The sequence below is a fragment of the Herpailurus yagouaroundi genome, unplaced genomic scaffold (genome assembly GCF_014898765.1).
Source record: "Herpailurus yagouaroundi ecotype Mexico unplaced genomic scaffold, PumYag 197, whole genome shotgun sequence".
In the NCBI taxonomy this organism is placed as follows: domain Eukaryota; kingdom Metazoa; phylum Chordata; class Mammalia; order Carnivora; family Felidae; genus Herpailurus; species Herpailurus yagouaroundi.
The window spans coordinates 25035785-25055541 of NW_024412428.1; the positions used below are offsets into that span (position 1 = coordinate 25035785).

General features: G+C 44.6%; 1 protein-coding gene and 2 non-coding genes across 3 annotated transcripts; all 3 read left to right on the forward strand.

The window, feature by feature from the left end:
- Positions 1-7478: 7478 nt before the first annotated feature.
- TPT1 (tumor protein, translationally-controlled 1) lies at positions 7479-11622 on the forward strand. The gene is made up of 6 exons (XM_040448486.1): positions 7479-7632; positions 7902-7975; positions 8524-8714; positions 9131-9236; positions 9984-10100; positions 11084-11622. The coding sequence occupies exons 1-6, from the start codon at positions 7605-7607 to the stop codon at positions 11084-11086; spliced, it is 519 nt and encodes a 172-aa protein (XP_040304420.1). The 5' UTR covers positions 7479-7604; the 3' UTR covers positions 11087-11622.
- Positions 10883-11012, forward strand: LOC121013055 (small nucleolar RNA SNORA31). Its single transcript, XR_005782483.1, has one exon. It is a non-coding gene; the product is annotated as a small nucleolar RNA SNORA31 (small nucleolar RNA).
- Positions 11623-12074: 452 nt separating the features above from the next.
- On the forward strand, positions 12075-12208 carry LOC121013056 (small nucleolar RNA SNORA31). The gene has a single exon (XR_005782484.1). It is a non-coding gene; the product is annotated as a small nucleolar RNA SNORA31 (small nucleolar RNA).
- The last annotated feature ends 7549 nt before the right edge of the window (positions 12209-19757 follow it).

Consider the following 19757-nt stretch of genomic DNA (forward strand, 5'->3'; position numbering starts at 1 on the left):
AAACGTTGAAAAAAAATATTAAAAAATCAAAAAAATAAATAAATAAAAATAAATACATATTTTATATTTTATTTTCATCACATATATTTCTATATCCATTTCTATAATTTTAATTCTTGCACTTTTGAACAAATGTTTATATATCTGACGTTTCCAACAGAATTAAAATTTTGCTGTAAAAGCAGTAATAAGTTACCGTGCATTGAGTGTGCCCTATGAGAACTAAAAAAAAAATTACTTCCTTCACCATAGTTAACATTCCAGTGACCTTTGCTAAGGCAGCCCTGAAAAATAACTTGCCATACCAACAGCTTAATGAGTAAGTCTGCCATTGTTTTCTTCCTTGTTTGTCCTCAACTGTGTGATAAATTTCAAAGACAAATTAGACCAATTAAATTCTGCCTCCACAGAGTACTGCTGGTTATAACAGTAAAACCAAAAGTCTTTCTAATTCCTTTCTCCACATTAACCCCAATCACTATTCCCACAGTAATCATGGTTAATAATTTATGAAACTTCTGAAGAATTTTTACATAGACACAAACAGATGTATATGCTTTTCCTACGGGGCTCCTGAGCGGCTCAGTCGGTTAAGCGTCCAACTCTTGATTTCAGCTCAGGTCATGATCTCATGGTTTGTGGCTTCGAGCCCCGTGCTGGACTCTGTGCTGACAGTGCGGAGCCTGCTTGGGGTTCTCTCTCTCCCTCTCTCTCTGCCCCTCCCTCACTCACTCTCACTCTCTCTCTCTCTCTCAAAATAAATAAATAAACCTTAAAAAAAAAAATGGGAATACTGATACTATCTACATTACTCTATTTCCTTTGTTCTCATAACAAAAATTTAATTACCTTCAGACTCTATATTTCAAGTTCTAAATGTTCTCTGATACTCTGAAATTGTATTCAGTTCCTACTATAAGCTGATTTCCACGACTGGGATGGGGAATGGTAGGCAGACACACAAGATGGAAAGGAGAGGTCATATGGAAAAGAAGAGTAAGCCAGTCAACAAGTTAGTAATCGGGAAGGGACATAAAAATAAGTATGGAAATGACTGTAATATTTATTAATTCAGATGTTCATTCATTCATTCATTCATTCATTCATGATGACGAAGTATTCATACATCCAATAATAATTCCATAGGCAAGATGGAGAAACTGAGGCTAATTTCGGCCACTACTTCACAGCACAGCCATTAGATTCACGTCTTCCTCAATTCTGTGCTTTTTCTCCTCCCCTATGCCACAGACCATAGACGTACTGATTTGGCAGTGACTGAAGAGGCTCACTCTTACAACTCCCTATTCATCTGCCCCCTTGAATATATTCCCCCGTCACCTTGCAGCTAAAGGCTCTATGATTAGGCTCTGGCAGTAAGATAAAAAGAGGTGATAGGTGCTAGTGCCTAGCCTCCAATTTCTGCTTATCCCTTCCTTGCTGGGATGTAGACAGGTGTTGTGTGGTTACCAGAGTGGGTGTTTGTGGGGAGGGTGGATGGACTTCTGAATGTCCATAAAGGAGGATAAAGTAGACCTCAATGTGATCTGTCATTTTTTTTAATTCATTAAAAAAAAAAAAACAAAAAAACTTGGGACGCCTGGGTGACTCAATTGGTTGAGCATCTGACTCTTTTTTTTTTTAATTTTTTTTTAATGTTTTTATTTATTTTTGAGACAGAGAGAGACAGAGCATGAAAGGGGGAGGGTCAGAGAGAGAGGGAGACACAGAATCTGAAACAGGCTCCGAGCAGTCAGCACAGAGCCCGACACGGGGCTCGAACTCACACACCACGAGATCGTGACCTGAGCCGAAGTCGCAGGCTTAACCGACTGAGCCACCCAGGCGCCCCGAGCATCTGACTCTTGATTTCGGCTCAGGTGATGATCTCACAGTTTGTGGGATCGAGCCCTGTTGCCTGGGATTCTCTCTCTCCCTCTCTTTCTGCCCCTACCCCACTCTCTCTCTCTCTCTCTCAAAATAAACAAACTTAAAAAAAAAAAAAAAAACAAACCTTGAAGCAAATATGAAAACTGTTAGCAGTTATTTATTCTGGTTGGTGGGTACCTAACTCTTTTTAAAATGTTTGTATGCCTACTTTTCAATGTTTTATCTATAATTTAAAATAAATTATAGAGAAACAAACTACAAGGGACTCTTAGTACTAGAGAACAAACTGAGAGTTGCAGGAAGGGAGGCTGGTGGGAGATGGGCTAGATGGGTGATGGGCATTAAGGAGGGCACTTGTTGGGATGAGTACTGGGCTCAGTCCCACAAACTGCAAGAGATCATGACCTGAGCCGATATCGAGTCAGAAGCTTAACCTCCAAAATATCTTAGATTCTAACGATCATTTTACAGTCATCAAAGACATTACAGGAAGTCACGTTAGTTATGTTGCTTGGTTTCACATAAGAGAAAGGATAACCTTGTACTCTCAGCCTGGCCTAGATACTCCGTTGAGCAGAAGCAATCTCCCAGAACATTAACACCAGATACGGCTACTTTGTGACAAAAACGTGAACCTTGTGCAAAAGGGCTAGAGAGTCAAAAGTAGATATTGACCAAATCTTGGGCCACATTAAAAAAAAAAAAAAAAAATCCACTGAATCTGTCCAGGTGATGCGCCAGGAAATATATCTGAAGAGAAAATTTGCCTGAGTCAATGGCTTTCAAACCTTTTTGACCTAGATCCACATGAAGGAATACGTCTTATGCTAGGATCCAGTTCATATACACATGTGTAAATCTAAAGGTTTCATGAAACAGCATTCACCTTCACTGTGAGTGATTCTATTTTCTTTTCTACTGTTTCTTTTTTAATTAAGTTGGTCCCTAGTCACTGAATTGTTTTTCAGCTCTCAGTTTGAAAAGGACTGTTATACCAGGGGTTGAATATATGCTGAATCGTATTAATTGAGATGGATTTAACTTAATTTAATTAAGAGGATTAAAGAAAACTTTATCTCATCCGTTCATTTATCAACAATGATTGAGTGGAGCCTGGGTGGCTCAGTAGGTCAGGTGTCAGGCTCTTGATCTCAGCTGGGGTCATGATCTCAAGGTTCCTGGGATCCAGTCCCACATGGGGCTCTGTGCTATTGGTACAGAGCCTGCTTGGGATTCTCTCTCTCCCTCTCTCTCTCTGCCTCCCCCCACCCCCCAAGCGGACACGTGAGCTTTCTCTCTCCCCCTCTCAAAATAAATAAACTAAAAAAACAAAAACAAAAAACAATGATTGAGTCAGGCCCTGTTCTGACTCCTGAGGTACAGCAACTAACAAAACAAAGTCCCCTGTTCATAGAGCTTATGTTATAGGGCTCTGCTATCCAATAAAGTTACTAGCCATGGATATTTACATTTAAATTAATCAAAATTAAATAGAAGTAAAATCTCAGTTCCAGTGCCACACTAGCCACATTTCAGGTATTCAGTAGCCACTTGTGGCCTATTGGCTACTGTATTAGAGCAGATACAGAACATTCCCATTATCAAAGTAAACTCTTTTGAACAGCTCTGCTCTAAAGGGAAGAATTTGCCTTGTAACTTGACTAAAGTAATGATTTGTTAGCAGAGTACAAAGAGCCTAGGTGAAAGGAGCAAGAGAATTCATTAACAGATCTCAGAATGAAGGGGTTCAGACCATGTGCCAGGAATAGTCCAGCTGGCTCATTCCTAAATCACCTTCTGTCACAGTCATAAACTACACTCCTACCTCCCTAATTCCATATTAAGCAAATTCCTTTTTCTGTAACTTGACGACTTTCTATACTACACATAACCAGCTAGGAATTTCTCATTCTACATTAACGGTATTCTTGTTTTGCAAATCAATCTCGTACGAGTTTGGTAAATATTAACTTCCCTGAACTTGACCCCCAGTGAGTAAAGCGAACACTACTAAGCTGCGAACCAGACCCTTTGCACTGTGAGTACAGAAAGGACTACTAGTTGCCTACATTCTTCCTTAATAACAAAATCCTGATTTCACTTAGGTGGCGACGAGCCAGTGTCCATGAGCTGGAAGACGACAGTGTGCGGCCTTCCCTGCAAGTAGATGTATCCATGTAATTGTTTGGTGGGATTGTGGCCAGGGTACAGGGCTGCAAGGGCACCTGGCTCCGGCGGTGGGGGGGGGGGTCCCCAAACAGACCAGATTCGGTCACTCACTGCTGACAAAATCCAACGGCAGAGAGATGAGTGGCAGTGAAACAGGCAAAGGACTAGGGTCTCAAAGACTGTCTCCCAAGTGCTGAAAATACTTCCGGCTTACGTAAGGAAAGTGTGGGGCAAAGGTGGGTGGGTAAATGCAGGTGAGCAGTGAAGGTCAAATTCATCATTGTTTTGGAGTCAATCACGGGTGGTGTCTTATGGGATCAGGGCGGTCCTCATGGCGTGAGGGGGTAGTTTTGATTCCCGTTGAGGATGCTTTTGCCCTCAGGATCTTCCACCTGAACTAAGAGCCAAGCTGGAAAGAAGAATCCAACTAGAAAGCTTGAGGTCAAAATGGAGGCAGAGGAAATCCTCTTTCAGGACTTCTGGAATAGCTCCTTAGAAAGGAAACACACAGCTGGAATGTACCTGTCTTGTCCTCCCCTTTTCTTGCAGCCTGCAAGGTGAATGTGATGGTTGGAGTTCCAGAATCTATTGTAGACCACGTAGGTGGTGGAGAAGAAAGGAAGATCCTAGGCCCCTCGTGCCCATGAAGCCACCAAATCAGGCTGGACTGCATATCCCTGAATTTCTTTTATATGAGAGAATAACCCCTTATATTGAAGCTATTGTAGTCAAGCCTGAACTGATAAAATGGGTGAACTCTCATGAGGTGCTTTTCTCCTGTGACGACTTGTGTGAAAAGGCCGCAAGTCATGGTCTTTGAGACCTCTTCAATTGTGAGAGATAACAAGTCATATTCAGCTGTAAAATTTAGGACCATCTTAGATTTTTGTTATACGTCCCTGAGCAAATCATTGTAAGAAGTTAAATATCATAGAAAATTTCAAATGATGCCAAAGCAAAAGCTAATCAGTTAGATAAAGGCCAAATCCTTCCAATTTGTCAGTGGCTTGCAATTAGTGAATAATTTTCCCTATTTACATTACTGGTGTTCTAAGTAGGTATTTTCAAGGTACAGCACAGAGTTTTTCAGTCAACAGGATGGAGCTTACAAAATATCCGAAATTTCAAATCAGATTTTCCTAAGTTTTTTTTATGATTTCAAGTCTCTGAATTACCATGAGCTATCAAACATTAACCTGAGTTAGAAATCTCATAAGTTGAATTCTTTCAGGGATTTGCAATTAACGTTATGATTAAATAGAACGTCTTTAATACAACTAAATCCCTAAAATATCTCCAAATAGCATAATTAGAGGATTAATGGAATAGTTTCAGCAATATTTTATAAAGTAATAAAAATATGAGAAGAATTATGCATTCAAATTCAACCAATATTTATTGACAACCTATTAAAGACACCAGGCTTTTTTCATTGCCTTATTTAAGATCCCCAAACCCCCCTTTTTTGTTTAATGTTTATTTTTGAGTGAGAGACAGAGTGCGAGCGGGGGAGGGGCAGAGAGTTGGAGGCGAGGGGGGGGATGGGACACAGATTCCGAAGTCTCTGAGCTGACAGCACAGGAGCTACACGTGGGGCTACAACTCACGAACTGAGATCATGACCTGAGCCAAATTTGGAAGTCAGACGCGTAACCATCTGAGCCACTGAGGCACCCCCTCCAAAACCGTTCAACTCTGAAAACACTCCATTCTATGCTTGGGCTTAGGGAACCTGGCTTTCCTAAGGTTGCAGGACTAGTAACAGATAAAGCCAAGATTTCAGTCTAAGGTCCTTCAACTTCAGTACTCTTTTTCTCTGTGGCTTTTTAAAAACTTGAAAAAAATGTTTTTAATTGAACATGTAACTGGAGAGGAATGGAGGGAGCAGTTTGGGCGTACCAGATCAGTAAATGGGAATTTTCTAAATAACTTAAAATGTTAAAGCTGAGAAAAATAATTGATGATGTGCCTGGGATAATCTGTTTCACTCCTAACATCCCAGAAATAATTCCCAGGTTTGAAAGACCCTCCAGAGACCATCTGTCAGATGTCCATTTGTTTTCAAATCGCCTTCATGCCATTTTTTAGTTTCTTCCCAGTTACCCAGGGCCTTCTGGGCTGCCCTTCTGGGAGGATACTATTTCCTGGCTCTTTTCCCTTTTAACTCTTCCATCATCTCAATGCACTGTCCTATGCTCTGCTCTTTCCCAAGAGCTGCGCTCTCTTACTGGGCAGAATGCTTTATTACCGCATTTAGGAAAAAAAAAAAAAGTTAATGTATTATAATTGCCCGATTATTTGACTTACTAGAACAAAAACTTCTGTTAAGGATAGGGCTGGTTTTAACTTGTTTACAATTAGGACGTCCGTGCAAAACCCGGTGCTAGGGACCCCACGGAGCATAAAAAATACTCGTGGAATGAAACACGCTCTCGGGTTTCACGCAAAAAGGGAAATTGTTTCACTAGGAGTTTATTTTGCTTTACACCTAATAATTGGGTCTAAAGTCCAAATAACATTTGAGCAGGTGGGAAACTCCCTATTTCTAACTCTCCAGCATCTAGGATAGAATTTCGACGTCATCTTAAAGTGACAATATAGCCCTTTTATCAAACCAAGGACATAATTCAAGACCCAGTGCAAAACAAAGTTCTCCAGCAGTCGGCCTCAGGAATCCGCAAGCTTTCGAACACGGAACCCAACTGGGAGATGGAAACCCCATCATGTAAACTCCCACGACACCTTCCTTCCTTCCCACAGACTTTCAGCATCCCCACGACGGATCCGAGGGCTGGCGGGACTACCTGTAGCCCACCACCCGGACTCAGTCCTGTCCCACGAAGGCGTCCGAAAACTACAGCTGGGGCAAGCGCCTGGGCCAAAGGCTAAAAAGTTCCCCGAGGCCTCGCGACACCCAGGAGGGAGGCCAAAACCCGGCCTCTGCCCTCATCGTCGTGGAGAGCCTCGCGGTCTCCCCCAGCCCCGACCCTCCGTAAACGCGAACTACTCTACAACAGTTGACATTTGGGTTCCCAGAAAAGGGTGGGAGCTGCGGGGCAGAGGCGTCGGGCGGAAGCTTGAAGAGATTTCATCTACGCTCCACCCGGTCCCACCTCCCAGGACAGCCCGCCAGGGCAGGTAGGGGCAGGGCCCCAGGCCCCGCTTCCCCGACTCTCCCCACTCGGGGCCGGAAACCCCTTTCCCCTCCCTCCAGAGCTCCCCTCCCCCACCAAGAGAGCGGCGGAACTCGGCATTGTGTACCAGGGACGAGTCCCCGGATGCTCGCCTCTCCTCCCCGGCCCGCGCCTTGGCTCCACCCCCAGCGCGGCTCTGCGTGCCACGTCACCGCTTGCAGCGCTTCCGGAGGCGCAGCGGGCGATGACGTAGGGGGACGTGCCCTCTATATGAGGTTGGGGAGCGGCTGAGTCGGCCTTTTCCGCCCGCTCCCCCCTCCCCCCGAGTGCCGCTCCGGCTGCACCGCGCTCGCTCAGAGCTCCCGGCTCCTGCTAAGCTAGCGCCGCCGTCGTCTCTCCCCGGCCGCCGTCATGATCATCTACCGGGACCTTATCAGCCGTGAGTCGTGACTGCACTACTCCTACTGCCGCGCGCAGGGGACAGGGGTGCGGGTGGGGGCGGGGGAGACGGACGCCCCTGCTGTCGTGGGCCTAGGGGACGCTGGCGGCCTTTCCGGGAGCGAGGAGGCGTCGGTGCCTGGGGCACGCGTCGGGGTTTCGAACCCCCGGGGAGGGGTGGGGGCCGCGTGCGGCCGGCTGGCGCGGGAAATGGCGCCGGTTCCAGGCCTCCGGGCGCACCGTGACCGGTGGGTTTGTGTCCCCGAGCAGATGATGAGATGTTCTCCGACATCTACAAGATCCGGGAGATCGCGGACGGGCTGTGCCTGGAGGTGGAGGGGAAGGTGAGTCGGTCGGGCCGCGGCGCGGGGGAGGCAAGGCCGGGCAGGCTCGGGTTTCCGCCGCACCCCCGCCCGAAGTTGTGCAATCCTCTCCGCTGCCTCCTGGCGGAGGAGACGCTTTTTCCGGGCTCGGGTTTTTCTAGAAAAGTGGAGGCGGAGCTGAGCCTGGAAATAGGTCCGCCGGCTTGGCGCCCATCCTCCTCCCGGGCGATCCGGGACAGGTAGCCTCGAGTTGGGAGCCCCAAGCCTTTCCACATTTGCTTTATCCGTACTTGCTCATCGAGCTAAAATCCCACACAGAACTTCTCCTTGGGTGTAAATGATCCCGTTTTTGTTGCAGTCAACAAAGAATTCTTGTTGAGTTATGGTGTTTCAGGAAATTTCGCGGTGCATGACTTTTTTCTCCATAAGGATGTGTTAGTGGTTTTTTAACAAGAGTCCAAAGTGTCTGGGGGGACGCTGATGGAAGCATGAGCTGCTGACATAGATCTTCGGGACGCGTTTATGCTAAGGTCAAAAGTGTTTGAAGCAACTATTTTTTCTTGATGTAGATGGTCAGTAGGACAGAGGGTAACATTGATGACTCGCTCATTGGTGGAAATGCCTCCGCCGAAGGCCCTGAGGGCGAAGGTACCGAGAGCACAGTAATCACTGGTGTGGATATTGTCATGAACCATCACTTGCAGGAAACCAGCTTCACAAAGGAAGCCTACAAGAAGTACATCAAAGATTACATGAAATCGTAAGTGAACCTGGTGCAACCTTCCTACTGTCTGGAGTCCTGGGGATTTAGGAATATGCTCACTTTAAGTTCTTAGCAGGCATACTTGGCGAAAGGTCTGAACCTTTTTCTGTGGATGAGCTCATGGGGATAGTTGCTTTTCTAGAAGTAAACGTGTGAGCATACTGGAGCATGCAGTCTGGTTTCAGCCTTTTAGAATCTTATTTTGGAAATAACATGAAATCCAAAATTGTGAATGGTCTTGAAACTTGCCTCTTGTGAGCTACTAGTTTCTTGATTGTGCCATGTTAATTTTGCCCAGTGACAGCTAGTTGCCTTTCAGTGGTTGCTGGCTTCAGTTTGGGTTTCTTTAGTGAATAAAAATTTGTTTTGCTGAGAACTCCGTACTTTAACCTGTTAATGAAATATTGTTGTAGAATCAAAGGCAAGCTTGAAGAACAGAGGCCAGAAAGAGTAAAACCTTTTATGACAGGGGCTGCAGAACAAATCAAGCACATCCTTGCTAATTTCAAAAATTACCAGGTAAATACCTTAAGTGTTTGTATCAAAGCATTGTATAATCTTAACTGCCAGCGCAACAAATTACTTGATGAACCTTTGATGTAATTGTGGCTATTTCCTGGGTCTTGTGAGCGGTTTAAATACTTCATAGATTGAATTCCAGTAGTCTGGGCTGTGGAAAGTAGCCTTCCCTGCTCCCAAGTGTGTTTCCAGATCTTGCCTTGTTGCAGAATCTCTTCCCTACTTGCTTCCCAGATGACTTTTTTCATTTCTTCCTCTCTGGAATTGCTTGTTAACGTCCTAAGTGGTCTTCCAGTTTTCTTTCTAATTTACAAGTCCAGTGTGTTACTGCCAGTAGAGTTCTTTCTAAACTTGTTCTGTTGGGAAACTCAGTGACTTTGCCTTACTTCTAAGACTTAATACCCTGGCTCTTTTTTTTTCTGTTTAATGTGCTCTTTCATTGTATGTTCCGTGTGCTTGATGATGTAAACAGGCTTTTACAGAGTTTGGAATTGTATATGTGGGGATGAGAGAGTAAGTTTCCAGAACACCTAAAGTGTTCCTAGATTGCTCTGTACTTACTTTGCTCATTTATTAGTGTCATTTGGTGAACAGGAAGTTTGCTTTTTTTTTTTTTTCCCCCTCTCCTGGTGAAAGTCTCTCTTAAATTGTGGTGTTCTAAATTCTCCTTTGATTGTTTCGTTGTAGTTTGTTTTGGTATGATGTGTATATAAAGGTCTAATCCTGGGTATTTGTTTGCTTCCTGAGTTCTTTATTGGTGAAAACATGAATCCGGACGGCATGGTTGCCCTGCTGGACTACCGCGAGGATGGTGTGACCCCATATATGATCTTCTTTAAGGACGGTTTAGAAATGGAAAAATGTGTAAGTATCAGGAAGTGGGTTGAGATCCGCATTGTAAAAATGGACACATCTCAGATGTGACTCCTTGTTTCCTGCCACTGGGATGGTTAGAATGGGTTTTACAACACTCTTGAAAGATACAGGTCTGGGTCTTCTTTCTCTTTCTTTGGGGGTCTAAAAGGGTTGTGTTTTACACGGAAGAGATTTTTATGGCACAGAAAGGCACTTAAGAGTTTTTTTTATCTACACAGAAAGCTTGTGTTTAGGCGGCTTAAATCCTAGCTTCCACGCTAAACTGATGAGAAACAGCACTGTGTTAATCTTCCCCCGTAGAAATGGCCCCCTTTATATTTTGCCACACGTGTGCGTGAGTAGCATGTATGGCACGAAACGTTGTCCACTTTGGTTTACTGATAACGGGCAACTGGTCATTGAAAGTCTTGACATTACTAGCTTTTAGTAAATAAAGTTAGAGCTGGCTGCTGACCCCGACGCAGACTGCTTTAGTAAAACTAAATGTCTACTATGCACGGAATTGCTGGAGGCCGTACAGAAATGAAAGCATTCATCATCCTAGCTCTCCCAAGGCTTCCATATAAATCAGGAGCAAGATAAACTTTAGGCTACACTAAATAACATCAGAGGCAACAGTGGACTAAAATATCCCCGGATGGTACAGATGATTTGGTGAGGGGATCATCCCAGGCTTGTCTGAGGTTTTTGTTGGTGGAACGTGTGAGTGGGACTTGCTCCAGAATGAGGCATCTAGAAAATGTGCTACCTCTGAGTTGGTAAGGGTGGCTCTGCATCCACTGATAGACCTCGAACAGTTGGCCGTTGTTCTTTTGGTTTGCACTAGGATGCGAAAGGAAAAAATCCCCGCGCTTTCTGTCTGTCTTTGTGGCAGCCCGGATTGAATAGGGGAATACACCTAGAGCCTAGAAATGTTAAATGTATTTTTGCATTGGCTAAAAGTGTTAATCCAGGCTTCCTTGTTTTTACAGTAACGAATTTGGCTCTTAACTTTGGACGTATCACCTGTCGTCCTAGCTGGCTCCTACTCATCCACACGACACCAGGACTTAGACGAATGGGACTGACGTCATCTTGAGCTCTTCATTTATTTTGACCTTGGTTTATGTGGAGCGGAGGCATTGTTTTTAAGAAACCATGTCATGTAGGTTGTTTAAAAATAAAATGCATTTAAACTCATTTGAGAGAATGCCTCTTAGTTTAATACATATTTAAATCCATCCTGTGTAGTGTCCTGGAGAAGCTAGAGCCTGGTTGTAGACTACTGCTAGAAAGCATAAGACTGCCTGCAGATAACTTCTACAGTGAGAACTACTTCTGGGACTGCCATGTAAAAAACAAGGACCCAAAGTCTTAATTCTGAGTTCAAGGAAAGGGAAAGACCATGCTCATAGCTGTGCCAACATTTGAAGTGGATTCCTCACACATTTCATCACCTGCAAACGGAAGTAGTTAACTCTGGAAGAGATTACCAAAAGAATAAAAAGAGACTAATACGGTTGGAAGCAAAGTTTTGTCTGATCTTATTTATCCTAAATCAAGTAGAGCCAAGTTCTAGAGAAATCTAGACCTCTCCTGGAATGCGTGTGTCAAACTCCCTGGAATGGGGTCGGCAGACTGGCTTGTCTTGCCACCTCTTTTCGTGTGACTCTGAGGTGGTGGTTTACATTCTCAAACGGTTGGGAGAAAATAGCTGGTGGGATATGAAAATGTCAATTTGTCCAGTTTGTTTTGACCACTGCCGTGCTCATTTGCTTACATACTGATGGGCTCTTCGCGGTAAGAGCAGAGTATGACAGACCTTAAGGCCTGCAGATGCTAAAACAACCACGTGACCGTTCACAAGGCTTTCCAGGCCCGGCTTTGAAAGATGGAATGTGGGAGAGCTGGTGGGCAGAGGAAAATCAACTGCTGTGTCCTGTATCTAAAAGGGCTGTGGGTGTCAGAAATAGAATACTGGAAATGCATCTATTTGACAGGCCTGGAGCAGTTCCCATCTGCTGCTAAGGTTTCCACTAGAGATGCAAGAAAAAAGTGTCCTCGCGCTTTCTGTCTGTCTGCTCGTGGCAGTTAAGATTGAATGGGGGAATACAGGACAAAAACGTGGGAGAGAGTTTCTGCAACTCCGAAGTAACCCGGTCAACAACGAAGACCTTGTTTTACTCCAGAGGATCGAAAATGAGTTTTATGAGAGAAGTGTTGGGAAATGATTGCCCAGAGACCCTTGCCTTTTGATTAATCCCACTTTTGAAAGCTTAGGGGTTAAAACTAAATTGAAGGCAAGCCAGTGACTCATCTGGTCTTCGACACATGAACCCAGGATGAGTCCAGTGACTTAGCTATGTGGCATTTGCCCTAAGAGTCCATTATGTGGCTCGGAACCTGAGACATGCCAAGGTTGGAGGTGTCCCCTGATGATTGGTAGAAGTAAACCCAAATACTGGAAACCAGGCTGGTAGCAATTTAAGCATTTTGGTATGACCTTAAAATCTAGGAAAAGTGCCAGTCCCTGATCTAGGAGGCCACATGGCCCTCTCAAACGGGAAAGAATTTTCAGGCAGTGGTCTGAGCTGTGAGTATGGCCTCCTGATGGTGGGAGAGGTCTTGAGGTCCCATCTGTACTGAAACGTGATGTAGTGAACTAGCCATAGAAACCAGTGGAAGAACAGGAGTAGCAATGCAGAGGCTTTGTAGGAAGTGAATTCAGGTCAGTGAAACCTAGGAATGCTTATTTTAGCCTGGTTAAGATACTTTGTGCGAGAGTAACAGGATATGTGTATTTGTGTATATGTCAGAAGGCCTGTCATTTTATGTCCCTTAATGATGCTGAGATCGGTAACAGGCATGTTCCTAGTGTCGTTTAAGCCCTCGACTTTGTTACGTGTATGGAGAAAAATTGAAAAAGGACTTTCATAGTGTTGTCTGGGAAGGCCTCTGTAATGTGATTTGAATAGGAACCTGAAAACAAGTAAGTAGACTATGGATATCGGGGCAGAACATTCCAAGCAAAGAAACGCAAACGCAGAGTCTGAAGTGCAGTGTGCTTGACATGTTCTGGGGACACGGTAGCCAGTTGGACCCACGATGATAAGGGGAAAAGTTAAGGCATAAAAGTGAGTACCCAGGAAAAGAGGAAACCGGATTAATGTAAGAAGGCCATAGACAGGCTTTGAGCAGAAGGGTGACATGATATGACCTAATGAATTGGGTAAACAATTGACTCTTAGGAGGGGAAAGAGGAGGCCTAAGGATTTAAAGAGAGCCTGAGAGATCTCAATGCATGACCTTTGAAGCCAGAGCACCCTGAGATCACTTAGGATAGACTCTGCCCTCCAGCGTACAGCTTGAGATTGGTCAGCATGATGAACTGGCAAAGGTGATTCAGAAGGAACTGGTCCCAGAGGTAGGAAAATGATGGGAGTGGTCTGGAAGTCCAGTGGACTGTTTGAGAGTTACCTGTTGCCAAACTAGTCAAGGTGAGGGCCAAGAAGGAGAACTTGACGAATGTTTGGTTTGAATAAGGGGGAGAAAGCCTGGCAAAAATGGACTCAAACGAACAACCAGCACGTTGCCCATGAACTGTCCGTAGAAACAGGTGACCCTTGGGCAACACAGGTGTAACTTGCATGAGCACACTTAGACTTTACGGTGCCATAAAGTAGTTCATGCTTTTTTTCCTCTAGCTTTATTCTAAGGCTACAGTATACAACATACAAAATATGTTTTAATGTGCTGTTGGCAAGGCTTCTGGTCAACAGTAGTAGGCCATTAAGTATTTGGGAGTCGAAGGTTAGCGTGCAGATTTTTTACAGGGCGGGTGGTGCCTTAAATCCCTGTGTTTAAGGATCGACTACGTGTTTTTTATTGCCTGTTCATCTGCTTAAGTAATAGGTGTGTGAATGGCTCCTTTGAGTCAATAGACCTTTTTCTTAAAATAGAACTTGCATTGATCTAAGTTCCATCATCTGAACTTGAGGGTTAACCAGTAACTACAAACTAAATTGGTAATGACAGTTACGGTAAATTTTAACAGTAAGAACCTCAACCAACTCAAAGACATTGATACAAAAGTGTCCTAAAGTTCTGAGCATATGCATGGGGCAGAGCGACCTTGGCTGGCAGCCAGAATATTCATGACAATAGAACTTAAATCAGGAGGATGTTAATGAATGAGGAGAGATCACACCTTAGCGACCAGAATTTGTACTTAGGTTGCTGCTACGCAACTCCTACTTCTATGATAAAAGCACAACAGCCCCGGTGGGCCAGAAACCTATTCCTTCAAAAGAGCTCCAGCTTTGTGGCAATGGGTACCTGTTTCCAGAGACAGCCCATAAGAACCGAGTGCCCGACCTGATGTTCTGGGGCAGATCCATGATCCTCTGGGGCTATGGATCATACGTGAAAATCACTTTTCCTTTGATGCTGCCCCAAAATGACTTAACTTTGGATATTTAGTTCTTTGGGTAACTTTTAATATCCCATCATACCAAAGGTAAAATCTGACTAAAGTGTTTAACAGAACACAACTAAAAAAGGTGCTGGGGCGCCTGGCTGGCTCAGTTGGTAGAGTGTGCAACTCGATCCTGGGGTTGTGAGTTCAAGCCCCACATTGGGTGTAGGGATTAATTAAAAATAGTCTGGAAAAAAAAAATGCTATGCACCCTCTGTTGAAATAGTTAACTGCTATGACAGAAGCAATCGAAGTACAAGGTACATTCTTTAAGCTTGGAGTTTGAATATAAAGTTGCAAGTCCTAATGAGGCTGGTAGTTTATATTTATCCCACTAAATTCCTCCAAATCTATCCCTAAGTGCAGCAGTGGTACATGTGACCATAAGGCTTGTTGGCAGTCCAAAGCCTGTTTCTTTTTTTTTTTTTTTAACTATTGTGGGGCATGTTTTTAGCTACTGGAACATTCCAGTTTATTTCCTAAGCTAGTAGATTGTGGGTTTGTGCTATTCTACATGGTTTCATACAACAGCCTGGAAATTCACATACAAGATTCCTCCGTATGCTGGGCCTTGAGAACCTTAAGTAGATGTGATGTTAGCAAGAGTCTATACAACTGAGAGAAATGTCAACGTTGAGCCTAGGGGAAGATTCTTTTCAAAGTAACTGTTCAGTGACGTTTCCTTCAATTACTGATGCCTCTCCTCCGCCCCCTCCAGGATTTACTTGACATCTCCCTTCGTTTATATGTGTGTAGTACTCTTCTGAGCTGGAGGTAAAGCAGGAAGCACGGAGATGGGGGGACCTTATGGAGTGCTTTTATTAATGCATCAAAATTTGACACGGAGAAGTGAGAATTGAGACATCAGATGACTCACTTGGGTCCTCTGTGGGAGAGGACCCGGACCACAGTTGGCTAGCCAAGACGGCAGCACTTTCCAGTAGTTTCTTAGAGCTATGCTAGACCTTCAGTCCTGAGATTCTAAGTGTGACACTAGAAATCTCGTCTTGTACTTGGTAATTTTCTTCATGTGTAAAGATGGCAGAGAAGTTCTAGTTTATCTTCAAGTGCTGCTTGCCCGTGGCCTCACCTGGAGCACAGGATTATAAGGGGACTCTGCCCAGAGTATTAAATCTGCCATTCCCTAAGCAGCTGGTAGAGCTCTGGTAAGTCACAGAGAAAGTTGGTATTTTGTGGGCATGTATTCAAAACAGCTATGCGTGTAATTTTCTTAAGTACAGGAATTTGGAAGTCTCCCTCAAGAACTGCTAATTTGTTTTGTGAGTCACATGTCCAAACTAATATTCATCCTGGAGTGGAGGTGGGAATCAGCAAGAAAAAGGAGGAAATAACTACATTAACACCTATTTTGGCTACCTTATCGATGTGGCATAATGGAGCTCAACAGATGGCAAGTATACACTCGGTCTTTCTCCCCATCCCTCTTACGTCTCCTCCCCCATATTAACATGAGGGCAGCCCACATTGATGGGTTTTGTCAAATGGAACATGGGCCGGGTGGCCCCACCCCTGGCGACTGCCGTCATACCAGCAGGACGGTAAATACCAACTGCTGGCATCTATTAAAAGCAAAAGTGACTAAGCTTTTGAAAATTGGTTAAGTAATGTGCAAACTGTACCACGAAGGAGGAGGGCTGGGTATGAATGTGAGCCGCTGGGTTTAGCATCCCAAGAGCCATGTGGAGGACTACTTTTCCAAGGTAGTTACTAAACCCCATGGTTTATAGGGTGTGGAAGCTGTGCAAAACTCCCCAACTGATGCTTCGCTTCCCCTACCAATATCCTGTGGTTTTGCTATTTTCTAACCCCTCGGGTTGCCTGTATCTGAAAGCCCTCCCTGCACCTGCATTTTATCTGGCAGGCTTCCACTTCGCAGGCTTTCCTCCCACTGTTCGCTCCACGCAGACTCTTTTCCCAGAGAGCCACGTGACTCACTGACAACCTTTCAGTCTACTCAGAGGCCATCTTGTCAAGATCAAGAGAGGCCTTCTGACCATGCCATTTAAGCCCACGGCCCCACCACCCAGTCCCCTTTGCTTTGGTTTTCCTCCATGGCACTTCTCACCATCTAACATACTATGTATTTTACTTGCTTGCTGGCTGATCTGTCTCTACCCCAACCTCATGCAGGCTCCAGAAGGGCTTGGCTTTAAGGCTCAGTGCCATCTCCTCAATGTTCAGGACAGTGCCCGGCATTTAGCACATAGGTGCTCAGTGTGTGTTTGTCACAGGATTGAAAGAATGACGGGAGATAGCTACGCACACTGCCGGGTTTCACCTGGATATGCTTCTTTTAAGAAAGAATGTTTCACGTCCCAAACTGCGGAATTTAGTGACTGTAGCGAAAAACATCACTCCCTTGCCCCGCTTCATTCCTGCTAGGCTATTTTTACTGTCCCAAGACACAATCTGCATATTTTCTGTCTTTTTTTTTTTTTTTCTTCTTTCTAAATAACTTGCTTCAACGATTACTTCTTGATTTTTCAGTTTCAGAGTTTAGGTATTACCTTCGGACTTTATGGAGGGTGACAAGCTTGGAGAGGGTATGGAAGCTGTATACACCCCTCCCCCACCCATACCTTGCCCTGTGCGTCTCTTCCGTCTGGCTCTTCCTGAGTCCTCTCCTTTTATGGCAGACCGGTAATCTAGTAAGCAAAGTGTTTTCCTGAGGTCTACGAGCCGCTGTAGCAAATTAATCCAACCTAAAGGGGCAGGGGAATCCCCAATTTCTAGCAGCACAGGTGACCTGGACTTGCCATTCGCATCTGAAGTGGAGGGAGGAGGGGACAGTCCTGTAGGACGGATTCCTTACCGTGGGATCTGACGCTGTCCCCAGGTAGACTGTGTCAGAGCACGTCACCCTCCCAGCACATAGATCTGTTCCTAACCCAGAAGCTCTCAGAACTCTTGAGTTTTTATGAAGGCTTTAATACCTAGGCACAACTGATTAAATCACTGGCCATTGGTGATTGGACTCAATCTCCAGCCCCTCCCCCCGCCCAGGAAGAGATGGGCTAAAACTGAAATTTTCAACCCTTCAGTCACACTGTTGGGTCCACTGGCAATCTGCCTCTATCTTTAGGTGCCTTTCAGGAATGACCTCAAAACAAGAGACCCCTTTTATTGACCTCATCACAGGAAATCCCAAAGGTTTTAGGACCTTTGCCAGAAATGGGGACAAAGATCAAATATTTGTCTTATTATAAATCACAACATTGCAAAATGTAAATTTTTTTTTTTTTTTTTAACTTGGAAGTGCTCCAGGAACCTAGTGGACCCAGTGTCTAATTTCCTGGAGAGCTCCCTCACGGAGGCTTTGCCACCTTGCTGCCCTGTGGTCACATGGCCGGTCCGGGAGTGCCTCAGTCTCAGACTACAGTTTGCCTAAATCCCAAGTTTCCTTTCTATCTTGGTGAAGCAGCTCTCTAATAGCTTATTGAGAGGTTAGGCAATTTTTTGTGTGATTTTGCTTGTATAAAATACCCTTATTCTCTACATGATCGATAATTTGGCTAAGTATGGACTTCTAGATTAGGCAGTGAATTTCTGTGTAAGTGGTGAGGCCTAGAAGGAGGGAGTATGAAAAATACGGTGCATTGTTAAGCAGGAAGCCCAAGTGTGTCCCCACACGACATGGGAGCTATTACACGTGACTTTTACCTGCAGTATCTTGTAAGGTTAGATTTTTCTGAGACTTTTCTTTTTTTTAATGTTTATTTTTGAGAGAGAAACAGTGCCAGTGGGCTAGGGGCAGAAAGAGAGGGAGACACAGAATCCGAAGCAGGCTCCAGGCTCTGAGCTGTCAGCACAGAGCCCGACGTGGGGCTCGAACTCAAACCGCGAGATCCTGATCTGAGCTGAAGTCGGATGTTTAACCGACTAAGCCACCCAGGTGCCCCTTACTTAGATTTCTTTACATTTCCCTTATGTATAAATAACTTATTTTAAAAATGTGAAAGTAGCTATAAGCTTCCAGGTTATAGGAGGTTAGCAAGAGAAGAGGAAAGCTTCAATTCCAACCCCCCCCCCCCCCCCGCCCATTATTTTGTTCTTCATTTATCTAAAACAGCCTAGACTTAAATCTGAATACAGTCTAAGGTTCTGCGAGCACTCTAGTGATGAAGTTTTGGGGTGATGGGAGGGTTCGTGGGGTCCAGAGTCGATGGCCAAGAAAGAAGTCTTGATATCTTTGGTGCAAAAAGGTGATTTTTTACTAAAGCAAGGGGCCAGGATCCACAGGCAAAGAGCTGCACTCTTAAGTGTGGAGGGTGACCATTTTATGCAGTCAATGGGGGGGCGGAGATAAAGTCTAGAGGGAGTTTCCACAGAGACTTTCACATGCTAAAGACTTAGTGGAGGCCTAGCTATTGTCCAGCAAAGGTTGTTTTTCCCTCTAACAAAGCATTAACTTCGAGACAGTAGGGAGTTCCTGGACCTTAGGCTATGATGGGATTGCCTTTTTCTGGTAAACTGGTGGAGATTGTCATCAGTTTAACCATTTTTGTTGTTGTTGTTTTGTCCTTTCCTGTTTTGGGGTAGCTGGGAGTGTCCAAGGAATATTATACACATCCCACCTGGGGGACGGGGGTGCTGTTAGCCTGCATCTTGGCCCATGTTCCCTCATCACTAGGAGTCTGAAACCAATAGTGCTGTCATGAAATTGCCACTTTATTATTTTTTCTTAATGTTTGTTTATTTTGAGAGAGAGAGAGAGAGAGCATGCGAGCTGGGGAGAAGCAGAGAGAGAGGGAGAGAGAGAATCCCGCTGCCCTGTCAGTGCAGGGCCTGACACAGGGCTCGAACTCCTGAACCATGAGATCATTCATTACCTGAGCCAAAATCAAGAGTCAGGCGCTTAACTGACTGAGCCGCCCAGGTGCCCCTAAATTGCCACTTTAAATCCTGCTTACTGTGGCTGGTCACACTCCTTCCTTATTTCCATGCCTTGGGCAAACCACAAGTTTCTTAACAGCCGACTTTTATTTTATTTTTTTATTTTTTTTTGTTTTTTGTTTTTTATTTAAAAAAAATTTTTTTTTTCTAACGTTTATTTATTTTTGAGACATAGACAGAGCATGAACGGGGGGAGGGTCAGAGAGAGAGAGGGAGACACAGAGTCTGAAACAGGCTCCAGGTTCTGAGCTGTCAGCACAGAGCACGACGCGGGGCTT